General features: G+C 36.3%; 1 protein-coding gene across 4 annotated transcripts in view; it reads right to left on the reverse strand.

Annotated features, from left to right (window-relative positions):
* Positions 1-9,739, reverse strand: part of LOC107845474 — a 53,865-nt gene extending 44,126 nt beyond the window's left edge. For 2 of the 4 annotated variants that reach the window (XM_047397896.1, XM_047397897.1), the window contains exons 1-4: positions 9,135-9,739; positions 7,619-8,056; positions 7,379-7,471; positions 473-612 (exon numbers count right to left, since the gene is read on the reverse strand). In XM_047397896.1, the coding sequence (XP_047253852.1) occupies positions 473-612; positions 7,379-7,471; positions 7,619-8,056; positions 9,135-9,527 (1,064 nt within the window). In that variant the 5' untranslated portion in view covers positions 9,528-9,739. The remainder of the gene's footprint in view (positions 1-472; positions 613-7,378; positions 7,472-7,618; positions 8,057-9,134) is intronic. The other 2 variants (XM_047397899.1, XM_047397898.1) reach the window with 1 other exon arrangement.
* Positions 9,740-13,666: the final 3,927 nt, after the last annotated feature.

A 13,666-nucleotide genomic window follows, 5' to 3' on the forward strand; every position in this document is an offset into this window, starting at 1 on the left:
CACTACACAAAACAAGGACTCACACCAGACATTATATTGTAGGATTAAGCGGATGTTTACATATTAACATTTTCGAGTTGCAGTATAGCATCAAATATAAGATACTGAGACCTTTGGTCACTGAAGAGAGGGGCTAGAGTTTATTTTGTGAGGTGTCTGTTTTTTTTCTTTGCTGACATGTTTTTATATTATTGGTCTGATTTGCTACCTATGACGCAATTGATCTCACTCGCATGGACTTATTTAGACAGGTTGACTGAGGTGCCCAATAGGCACATTTTTCTTTGGGTTGGAGTGTTCAATAGGTCTATAAGGTGTTAAAATGAAAACGAAAACCAACTTTGAGGGCCTTGGCCACTTACAACAATAGATTTTGACTCACACCAGACATTGTATTGTAGGATTAAGCGGATGTTTACATATTAACATTTTCAAATTGCAACCTATATCATCAAATATAAGATACTGATACCTTTGGTCAGCTAGATTAGCAGTACCAACCCACTGCTCTTCATACACAGCAACCCTCAATATTTGGATGTCTGAACCCCCATTACTGAACTCTATTGTGTGCACCATGCGAAGTCTCTTGTGACAACCTTTGACCAAACACTGTAAGGAAAATAAAGGAAGTGAAATTAATTTTCCTTCCAAGGGACGTATAAGCCAAACAGAACATTACACTAGGATAATGTTGTTAGTGGAAACTGATAAGATATGATTTTTACACAGTGACCTTAAGAAGGGAAACTGATAAACAGGATTGCTTTTGGCATCTCTCTCAAAACAAAATTAGAACAGAATACTAAGGTACAAAATGATGCTAGTGTTGCTCCCAAGGGTCATTTTGAATTAAAGGAACCAGCAAGCTCATTCAACTAGTCAAAATAGCAGGTCATGAAAAATTGTTGTTGTTTAAAGCACCACTATTTTAGGTCACTCACATTTGACTTCAAGAACACAGATTGAATGCATCTCCTTCACCCCAGGCCCACCCCCTCCCACAAAACAGAGAGAGAGAGAGCAGGGTGGGAGTGGGTTTGGGGGGGGGGGGGGGGGGCGTCCGAGAGTTAATTAAAATCCACTAAAGGAAATGAGGACATTCATCAAATCCTAAAAGAAGCTAAAGAGGTGATTTGAAGTTGATAGAGTATATGGATATAAGAGCTTGTTATATTGCCGAGATTGAACTTCGAGACAGATTAGAATCAAGTGCATTGGTTATTAAGTGCATAACAGTGATACAAAGAGTCTCGTCCTTGGAGAGCCACTACTAGGTCAATAAGAAAGTCAACTCAGCTAGCAGTTGCCTCTCATGCCTTTCAGCAAGTGCTGTCAAGGGCAAAAAGTACAACAACATCAACAACATACCGGTGTAATCCTATAAGTGGAGTCTGGGAAAGATAGAGTGTACGCAGAACCTTACCCCTACCTTAAGAGGTAGAGAGGTTATTTCCGGTAGACCCCCAGCTCAAGGAAAAGCAAAATAAAGCAGTCCGGAGAAAGAAATAAAGTGAAGAAGCCATGGCAAAATACTATATAAACAATTTGAAGAAAAGGAACAGTAACTACCACGAAATAATTCAATAATTGGAGTACACGAAATAATACAATAACTGAAGTACACAAAACACTGATAAGAACAAAAGTTGAAGGACAAGAAACTACAAGTGTAATACTATGACTAAAGCATGGGATTTCAATAAAAATACTAAATGGTAAAAATAACATAAGCATATAATTAAAAAAAATAACTATAAACACAATCAACAATTATCCAAACAAACTATTCAAATAATTACCACTACGTAAAGTATATAAAGTAAAATCCATGGTAATCAAGTTTAAACCATTCCAAAGTTTAGACTAGGTGCAAAGAAGCATGTTCACACATCTCCTACACAGTTGGGAAGAGCTAGGAGTGGAAGCTTCAGAAAAAGATAGATGGGGATTGTTCCAGCGTGCATCTGGTGGACAATTTGAACGGAAAGGAATTAGATGTTTTGAGAGCAAAAACAGTGATCTACAGAAGATCAAGCTGAACTGCGTCAAACTTTTTTGTTTTTGGGGCACACGGATGTATTTAGAAGATACTGAATCCATTATAGATATCCTAGGTCCCGGTTAGGATTAAGATTCGGCTTTCCTTCATTCTTGGCAAGTTGTAAATATGGTTTTTAGTGCAACCTATGTACTGGTTTCAGTGAACAAACACAAATGTTACCTTCTCAAAAAAAAAAAAAAAATAGTTCCTATTTTTGATAGAAAATTTCTAACTTCCTATTCATTATATCACTTTCCAACAATGCTTATTATTTTTACTCTCTTTAAGACAAAGCACATGGACAATGAGACACATGACTTGAGGCCTTCGTGCTTGCTCCAAAGTTCCACCTAAACAAGGTGAAGCACCTAACCTGGAATTTACCTAGATTCAACATTTAAACACATATTAAGTGAGCCTTTAACAAGACTGTTTTAGACAACATGTGCACACAAGAAAACATATGTAAACCTAGGTCCTTATTCCCAAAACCATGATACTATGAAACAAAACATATTTTTTTGTTGGGATAAGATAGAAGTTATTGATATGATGGGGTAAAAGCTAGTATGCAAGCTGCATATAGAAGGCATTGACGGCTCCAGGGTTTCTTTCTCTTAGTGCAAACATAGGAATGGGAGAAGTCTGAATGGATGCTTTTTTCCCTTGTTGAATCAGCCAAGTCAGTAGCCTTTCTTTTATGTAGGATTGCCTGCTATAAAGAGCATCCAGCCATCCATATTGATTGGACTTCCGAATTTGCTCTGAAAGTGTGCATAAAACAAAGAAGTTCCACCAATTTTAACAAAAGAATTTTCAACTCCTTTAAATGTACTTCTATCTTTAAATTTCCATATGGTCCACAATCCACATGACCATCAAAGTTTCCTTTCTCATGCTCTTCTTTTCCACCTCTTCTTTTTCAATTTCCATCCCAGTAACACATCTTAAATAGATCCTGGCACAAGCCATTCAACTGTGAACATACTCCACAAATTCACTGTAGCTTTCATGCAAGCAAGCATCAATCGGAAAATGACTGACATCCTCGTCTTCTTGTACATTTTCTAACATCCATCTGAATGACACATTTCTAATAGATCCTGGCATTACCCATTCAACTTTGAACGTATTGCACAAGTACACCACAGCCCAAATGCAAGCGTGCATTGAATCAGAAAATGACTGACATCTTCACTTTCTTATACATGAAGCATTGATAATGTAGCTTGTCCTTTTCTTCAAGTTCTCAACCATCAGAATGGTTCAGTGTTGTTTTCCAAATAAAGATCAAGTTTTCGTCAATGTCCTAACTTATACCTATTTGAGGAATGATAAAAAATTCCTTTCTCCCTTTTGACTGCCTAATATAGAAAGAAATACATATAAACACCACTTCCATTCTATAGAAAACATATAAATGGTCTGCAAAGTATTAGCAAAATGAAATTGGTTACACATGATATAAACTAAAGTAGTACACTATCCTAATATTTTCTATCCCACCATATATGAGCAATTGGATATCTTTCAATATTTTTTTCATAAACGGTAATTGTATTCTTCAGCAATAAGGGAGAGTGCTGGCAACCTTCAAAAATTACAAGGGCAAATAATCGTAATTACAGAGAGCCTAAAAAGTCTACTAGCTGTTCTACTTCATTTATACCCTCTTTCTTTACACCAAAAATACAAAGTGGTAATGCAGTTTTCTTTAACTTTCTGCATTGAGTTGGTAATATTCTCAAAACATTTGTCGTTTCTTTCCTTCCAAATGGACCACCATATGCATGAAGGGATTATTCTCCACCATTTTTTCTGAGTCTTGCTCCCCCCTCTCCTCATCCAACGGCATAAGAGATCTGCGGTATGCTCTAGCATCACCCATGGTCCTTGGATAAGGTTGAGGAACATGTGCCACACCTGGACAGTGACTCTACAATGGAGGAACAAATGGCTGTTTGTTTCCTCTTTTTTATTTCAGAAAAAACACCTAGAGACAATCTTGAAACCCCTCATTTTCAGCTTCTCTTGAGTCACACTCACCATGTGAAACACTTCACCTTGGTTGGGATATTACACTTCCAGACTTGTTTCCAAGGTCCGAAAATGCCCCCAGGTTGTACCATAAGGTCTCTTTTGTAGAGTCTTCCTACAGAAAACCTCCCATCCCTTTCATGCCTCCATCTTATAGTATCAGGTTTAGCTTTTAGGCCCAAGAAATTATTCAATCTCTGTAATAATTCAGCAACTCTCTCTACCTCCCAGTCATTCAGAAGCCTCCTAAAAGTGATGTTCCACCCTTGGGGAGACCAAGTCTCAACAATAGATGCTCCTGAGTTACCACAAAAAGACAAAGATCTAGAAAGGCTTCCATGAGAGAATCTTGGTCAATCCATTTTTCTTTCCAGAAGAGAATCCTATTACCCTCTCCCACCTTGTAACATATATTCTTACACAGTTTGGACCATAAATTCCAAATAGTCCTCCAAACTGAGACCCCATAGGTATTGGTCACAATGTTGGAGGTCCAATGATCAGCGTGCCCATACTTGCTTATGATGACTTCCTTCTAGAGAGCATTTACTTCTTTACCAAATCTCCATAGCCACTTTGATAATAAACACTTGTTTTGTAACCCCAAGTCCTTAATACCAAGTCCACCATATTGTTTACTAAGTTGTGCACTTTGCCACTTCACTAAATGGATGCCTTTCCCTTCCTTGTTGCCCGACCAAAGGAAGTCCCTCCTTAATTCATTCAGTCTTTCTTCCACCTTAACAGGTAGTGGAAAGAGAGACATCACATAAGTAGGCAGCAAATTGAGAACATAGTTGATCAAAGTTGTTCTTCCTCCCAAGGATAGATATTGAGACTTCCAAGTGGCCAATTTCTTCTCAGTCTTCTCCACAATTCCATTCCATATCTCAGCCTCCTTATGATTATATCCCAAGGGCATTCCCAGATAGTAAATTGGGAAATTTTCAATCTTTCAACTCAATATATTAGCTAGACCTTGGATATTGACAACTTTCTTTACTTGAAACATGCTACTCTTTCTCCGATTAACACAGTCCTGTCACTGCTTGAAAAACTACTAAAATAACCCTGCTAAAGCACACTTGTTCTGCTTTAGCCTCACAGAACGAACACAGTATCATCTGCATAAAAGAGCTGCCAAATTTGCAATTTCTCACCAGCTTGATTGCGCATCTTGAAACCTTTCAACAAACTTCTCTAAGTAGCCACCCTCAGCATGCTATTAAGCCCCTTCATAGCTTGAAAAGGAAAGGGGAAAGAGGATTACCCTATCTTAACGCTTTCTCTGAAGGAAAAAAACAACAGGTTCTCTATTGATCAAAATAGAGAACCTAACAGTTTTGATGCAAAAGCTATCCACTTTACCCATTTTTCTCCAAATCCCATCTGTCTCAAAATATTAATAAGAAAAGCCCAGTTGACATGATCATAAGCTTTTTCAATATCACGCTTACACATAATCCCTGGAGCTTCACCTTTGAGACTTGAATCCACACATTCACTAGCTATCAAAGCAGCATCCATGATCTGCCTCCCTTGGATGAAAGCCATTTGGTGTTTGTTGACTAGCTTGCTGATTATCCTCTTCAACCTTTCCGCCAGAAGTTTGGCAAAAATCTTATAAACTCCACCAATGAGACTTATTGGCCTAAAATCTCTAAGTTCAACTGCCCCGAGTTTCTTTGGGATGGGAGTCACAAAAGTAGCATTGAGAATCCTCTCAAACTCATGCCTCTCATGGAAATGATTGAAAACATTCATAACATCTAAGCTTCAGCAACTCCCAAAAAGTTTGAAAAAAACTCATGGGAAAACCATTTGGGCTTGGAGCTTTATTACTAGCACATGACTCAATACAATTCAGCACTTCCACCTCTTCAAATTGTCTTTATAGCCAGCTTCTTTCTTCCTCATTAATACACTCTGCTCCATGTAATTTAAACTCAGGTCTCGGGGGTTTAGTTTCTTTATACAGTTTATGATAGAAACTAATGATCACTCTCTTGATCTCATCTGGTTCTGTAATAGAATTCCCCTCCACTATCAAAGCATCAATATAATTGAACCTTTTGTGAGTTGTGGCAACCCTATGGAAAAATTTGGTATTTTTATCACCCTGCTTTAGCCACTATACCCTAGACCTCTACCTCCAAGCTATTTCCTCTTGTCCAGCAACTTCCTCAAATTCCATAGAAAGGTGAACCTTTTGTAGAAGATCATCCACTGTTAGTAGTCTCAACTCCTGAATCTTCTCTAGGTCTGATATTTGATGTAAGATTTCTTCTTTCCTCTGCTCCCAGTTGTTCCTATATGCTAATCTCCATTCCTTCAATTTCAGTTTCAGCATTCTCAGTTTTGAAGCTAGAACAAAGGATCCTGTACCAATTATATTGAAAGACAACCACCATTCTTTGACTTTGTCAGTAAAACCATCTACTCTCATCCACCATTGTTCAAATTTGAAATACGACTTTCTCAAATTCAATTCACTGCAATCAAGCATAATGGGATTATGGTCTAATCCTATTCTGGGCAATAGGTTTTGTTTGATTTGTGTGAAAGCTTCATCCCATTGAGAGGAATACAAGAATCTATCAATTCTGGAAGTCGGCGTATGATTGTCTCCTCTCCTCCAAGTAAAACAATCCCCCAACAATGAAGGATCAAAGAATTCCATCTCATTTATCCAGTATGTGAATTCATTCATGGATCCCGTTATATTGTGCCCTTCTAACCTCTCACCTAGATATCTTGTTACATTATAATCACCACAGGCCACCCAAGGTCCATTACAAGTTTCTTTGAATATTATTCTTTCTTTCAATATTAAACTCCAAACGTTTAGTTGCAAAGACAAATTCAACAACACTTGAAGATTATTCTATAGGATTGACAATAATGCAGCTAAAGGGGATTCTTTCACTCATCTTCTCACAGCAACTTAATACTTAATCAAGAAACAGTTATCTTTTCAGCAACCAACAGTAACTACAAATCCTGACAAGAAAAATTTGTACTACTAATATAAATTGTAAATATAAGCTCATCAATATAGCACGTCCCTAACCCAACCTTTTTTCTTTTGATAAAGATGTCAATAACCCAACCATGTTTTGATAATGCCCTTTAGACAAGTACAAAATAAGTAAAAAATATTATGACTCCTTTTCTTTCCTACCAGTTATGCCTAAGAGGTACCACGGCAAAGTACTCCAATTCCTTTTCTTTTTCTACCAGTTACCATTGCAAAAAAAGCATAAACTATATTTAACCAAGATTAAATGTGAAACTTACTTGCTCAAACTTAAAAGTTGGTGAGAGGTAATACTTAGACTCCACAGAGTCACCAACTGGGATATCAACTGGGCCTCTTGAGTAAGATCCATCCTGCAAATAGATAAAACCTTTTATTGAATTCTCCTTAGTAATGAACTAGCATGGAGTTGAAAGCACTAGAGATCATAATCACCACTAATGGCATCACAAAAATTAACACACCATAGAACAATGTCATAAACACCAAATTAGCTTTACCTCAAAGAAAACAAGACCAGGTTCCATTCCCATAGTGTCTTCTTCCATGATATCAGTCTTTCCCAAGTCAAAAGATTCGAACTTTGGCAAATTTCTTAATTTTCTATCTGGTGTTTCATGCATATGGAATGACAATGCTTCATCTGTGGGCTTCTCTAAGCTTCTGTAGTCACCACCATTTGGTTCTGGAACTTCACCACGTGGATTCACTGTTACCCAATTTACTTTCCTTCGGATTATAGATCTTTGACTGACTGAAGGAGATGGCTCTACATCAATACGAGAAAGAGTATAGCAGTCAAAGAGGTGTTCGTTCTTGTTGCCAATCTCAATAGGTTCCATCTCTGCTGTGATGGGAGAAAAAACAGCTCCAACTCCCTTCCATATCCCACTGACACTACTAGTAAATGTATTCCATGCAGGTAGGATAACAGGTTCCTGAAATGAAAGCATACATCTGTGAATTTGGGAAGAGAGAAAAAACAAAAGAAACCTAAAAGTTAAACAGACATAATTTTGATTATACTCTCATGAATAATGCATCAACATGAAAGTCAGTTTGGGCCAACTGGAAGTAGCTGTGGATATCTATGCCCAGGAAAATGAGAAGTCCTATATAATATGTTTGAATCACGATATTCACTTTGTCATCTCAAGATATCATCGCACTCCCTAAATTTCTGACATTCCTAGAACCTACCTGTCTACCAGTCATTGACTGGAAAGGCTTTAAATAGCAGGTGACTTGAAAATAAACACTGTAGCTGTATTTTAATATTAGAAGTTATATACTAACTTTGTACTTTCAACACAATTAGAAAACCTATCAACAGTATGATTTCAAGGAAAGACTTCATCACATTGATGTTCACAATCAGCTGAATGGAAACACTACAAGTAATCAACTTCCTCAAAGACCTTGCTCCTCTTCTACTAGTCGAAACCACCAATCACTCTGGTGAACTTGCAACTACTTTCAATAGCAGAAATGTATCATCTAGGCACATCCATGCTCTCAACATTCCATGACTTGCCATGTGTTTCTTCTGTTATATCTAATTGGATACAAGATACACAACTGGCACATATGTCGGCTTGCACATGGTCACTCCAACTGCAGACAGAAACGCCAACCCTTCCCCAATTTCACAGCTCACATGAACGGCTTATCATGTAGCAAATGGGCCAATTTCCGTGTGACATGTTCCAGCATGTCCATGCGAATAGACACCTTTGGTTGCTAAATGCTGAAAGCATGCTCATCTTTGAGTCAAAATAACATGATAAATATAGGAGTCATTATCATTTACATTCATGAATTCAAAAAGGATACAATAAATGGAACAGGATCATTTACATTCATGAATTCACATTCATTACAAATCAATCAGCTACACCACAACCCCAACTTGGAACAATTTTGCTCTATCCAAGTCAGTTCATCACTTCCATTACAAATTATACAATAAGAAAAAAATTGCTGACACATAAGGTACTCATATATATAAAAAGTTACCTGAGTTTGTAAAACAGTTTCGACTTCCATTAACATAGCGCTAGAGATCATAACTCTATCACATATCCTTTTCTTAGTAACATTTCTCATCCTCTTTCCACCTCTTTTTCTCCTCCTGCTCCTCGGCTTATCTCTTTCCTTCTCCGTCTTTGCCATTTCGTTGTCAATACTCCACACATTATCTTTTCCCTTCCCCTTCCCCTTCACCCTCTCCCTACTCTCGAACTTTCTACTTCCACTGTCCCTCGTCCCTTTATCACTACAGGAAATGCAAGGATAGCAATAATTGGGTTTACGTATTGAAAATCTACATCCACTGCTACACCCGAGGGATTGGAGTTGGAATTGGAAATGTTTAAAAGATTTGCAGGCGTCCAGAGATGGAGATAGCATGCTTGTCAGAAAATTAAAGCTTTGAGGTTATGAAGATTCTTAGGGTTTTACGTATCATTTATTAACAAAAAAAATAACAGAATGGAAAGTGTACTTCAGAGTGTACAGGGTGCTTTCTGCTACTCAAACAACACGAAGCATTTGGGGATTTTCAGATTTTAGAGAATGAGCCGACACGTCAGCACTGGCTTAATTGAACAAAAAGCCCTCTCTGTCCCTAAACTTCTAGAGAATTTACAATGAAAATATTACTAACTAAGAAGTTCTAAGATGCTGAATAAGTTACACTAGTTCAATAAGTTAAAGTTCAAAAATGGCGCTTCGTGTTAATATTAATAAGTTAAAGTTCAAAAATGGCGCTTTGTGTTAATATTTTATCTCTCGTAAGAATGTTACAAAATAATTTTCGTAAGGAATGGCCTTGATTTTTTACTTGCTTAACAAATTTTGCTAATAAGGTATACATTTTAATTTTGCTCACAAGACAGACATTACAAGATAATTAATTTGCACAATCAAATAGAAATATTGTCTTATAAGTAAAAGTTAGAACTTTAGTATATTGTCTATCAGACATAGGTTCTAAATATTGTTCATAAGACAGAGTTCAAGATACTTTAAGATAATGAACCTACTCAATTGACTAGAAGTTGTGTCGCACAGACAAAATTTAGAACTTTAGTATGTTTTCCATCGATATAAGTTCTAAATTTTGCCCATAAGGCAGATGCTCAAGACATTTTAAGACAATAAACTTACTCAATTGACTAGAAGTTATGTCGTATAAGCAAAAGTTAGAATTTAGCTATGTTACCCATCAAACATAAGTTCTAAATTTTGCCCATAAGGCAGAGTTCAAGATATAGATAATGTACCTTCTCAATTGATTAGAAGTCATGTCGTACATACAGAAGTTAGAACTTAGTTATATTGTCCATGAGACATAAGTTCTAACTTTTGCTCATAAGAAAATAATTTAGAACATTTCAGGATAATGAACCCATTCAATTGACCACAAGTTTTGTCTTATAGAAAAATTTTAAAACTTATTAAACAAGACAGAAATTCAAGACCAGACACTTGAAAAATAAATATTCAAGACCGAACATATGGAGGACACTAAAAGTAGTTTTGTAAGTTCAATCCTCTTGGAGCATAAATTTCATTTCCTTGATTACATTCTTGCATACTAGCAAATCTTCTGAACTTTTATTTGTCAAAAAACTTGCTTACTGATTTGTATCTCTCCAAATATGAATAATAGCCACTTTGTTGACTTCTAACAAGTATTTGCAGTCTTCAATAATTTTCTATATAGATGAAAATGGAGTTCGAAGTCTAAAGGACAATTTTTTTAATCAAATTTTTCAAAAGGACATGTCAAAATTGAAAAATATCAAAACGGACAAAATCAACACAAGTGATTACCTTATCTATTAAAAGTTAACGTTGTTTGATTATATGTTAAAGTGCAAGGTAAAATTATGATTTTACCTTTCAAGGTAAATGGACCTGTTTACCTTATCTAACCTTATCTGTGAATAGAAGATTGACTGAAAAAGTGTAAGGTAAAACTGTGATTTTACCTTATAAGGCAAATAGAGTCACTTAACTTATTCCTTGAATGAAAAAAAAAGGTGTATGCAAGATGGGACTTACAATTGACAGAGGATTTTGCTGGCTAATTGTAAGTTGTCTCACCTTGTAAGGTAGGATTTCATGTTCACCTTGTAAGGTAAGATCTCATATTTGCCTTGTAACAATTTTAAAATTCATGGTGCTATATAAAGAGTGTGAGTGTAGTTTCTTTCGTTTGCATCAACTAAAAAAATTGTCAAAGTTCATAACTTATTTAATTCTTACTTTAAGATGGATGACAATAAGGTAAGAGTAAGTTTTGCATGATGAAGATTCAGTTCGATATAGTCGGCGTCCTATAGTGGTTCAGTCTTTTCCTTTTCTCTCAAGTATGATCGTTTAAAAATGTTCTTTAGGAGTAAAATGGGTATTACTAATTCGAAATATGATGTGGTTATTTCTGGTTGATATCCTAATTATTTTACGTTCAAGCTGTGTGCCTAGAGCCATGTCATGTTTTTCATGATACTCTCAGTTAAGCTATGAACTCTTAGACTTCAGTTAGTCTTATGACTCAGGAAAAATCTCCATGATCTCATGACTCAGTCAGCTGTCAGATATCAGTAGTATTTCGTTAGCTATGGAAATTCAGTAACTCAGTCCATGCTCAGTTTAGTTCAGTAAATCATGTTTAACGTCTATTCAGATGGGAGTAGGAATTAGTACCGAGTGAACCCAAGGATGGGGAATCACCTGTTATATGAGAGTGTGATTCCTAGAAGCAATCCTTGCGTTCTAGAACTATGTAGCCAACATAGGTTGAGACATCATAGCCTGCTATATGAGGGTAGATGAGATGGATTAACCTGTTATGTAAGGGATCCCACCGTTCTCGCTAGAGTTACCTGTTATATGAGGGTTACTCATATGTTATCCTTACCAATGGCACTGTATTGACACCCTTCCAATCAGGGTATAGATTGGACCCCAGCTCAGCTATTGTAGCACATTTGGGGCATATCGGTTAGATACTACTTCCCACAGTTTTATGTTACAAAATTAGGACTATCAGATACAGTCAATCAGTCTCAGTAATAGAACTCAGATCATTCTTCAGATTTCAAGACTGTCAGATAAAGTCAACTCAAATACAATACAGAACTCAGATAGTTCCATCAGATTTATGGCTGTCAGCTACATTCACCCACGTTATCAGTTATACTCAGATACAGTCACCCATGTTATCAGTATTATTCGGATATAGTCCTTCATATTATCAGCCATATCAGTTACTAGTATGTCACGTTATTAGTATACAGACTCAGAAATCATGAAATTATGTTGTCAATTACAGTTACCTATTTATGCATTTATTCTCACCTTCATGTTAGACAGTCAGTTGGAATTATTCATGCATGCGAACCATTGCATATAGACTACCTCACATGTATACTCGGTACATATGTACTGATGCATTCACGCTATGGTGCTTTTTTTTATGTTACACCATAGGTTCAGAGACACGAGTTTCAGATCAATAGTAGATTCCAGATTCAGCAGTCAGAGTAGGAGTGAGTCCTCACCCTTTGAGGACATAATGATTTTCTAGTATCTCATTGATTAGCTTATTAAGTTATCTTATATAGTATACAGGTACAAATATCAATCATGGGTTAGCTTGTGGTCCTTCGAGGTCATGATCACCGTGTAGTGTTCCAGTTCAGCAAATCAGGTCGTTACACATTTGTTAGATTTATTTTAAAACAATTTTCTTTTCTTTTCAAAATATAATAAAAGTTAAAATGTTGTAATTAGATCCATTCTTTTAATTTTCATATTTGAAAAGTCACCAGTTTTATTTAATTAAGGGATATAAACAGTCGTGGCTTTTTGTTTGACTTAGTTACCCCTTCCAATTCAATCATTTATAAATATGTCCCTCCGGCCTCCTTTCCTTACTCTCATTTGTTCATTCTACTACACTTACAATATAAATATGGATGATCTAGATTCGTACAAGAAGATTCATATTAAGTCTATAACGCCCCGATTTTCTGTAACCAAAATATCACACGGTGCTTATAATTCCGAAGGACCATAAGCTAACTCTCTTCTGATATTTGTACCTGTTCACTGCATAATATAATAAAATACATGTGGAAAACTTGCAGAAACTTGCCATAAGGTTCAAAATATCTAAAATATATAATTCTACAAACTGAATACTTATACAACTGTCTAAAAAGCCTCTAACTGTCTGAACTGTGGAGTTGAAGAGACAGGCCCCAACTAACTCCAACTACTGAAATAAACTGAATGTAAATAAAATAAAGAAATAAGGAGAATCCTCGACTGATAAGGACGCACTGCTATGTCTATTGCTGCTGACTGGAACTGATCTGCTACGGATACTCTGGATCTTATACCTATGACCCTATGGTGTAAAGAAAATAAATACACCATAGCGCAAATGCGTCAGTACATTTGAATGTACTGAGTATGCAAATGGGGTAAGGCTGAATGCAATGGCTTATGCATGAACATAACTTAATTAAATAATA

Source organism: Capsicum annuum, chromosome 10, assembly GCF_002878395.1.
Source record: "Capsicum annuum cultivar UCD-10X-F1 chromosome 10, UCD10Xv1.1, whole genome shotgun sequence".
Classification (NCBI taxonomy): Eukaryota; Viridiplantae; Streptophyta; class Magnoliopsida; order Solanales; family Solanaceae; genus Capsicum; species Capsicum annuum.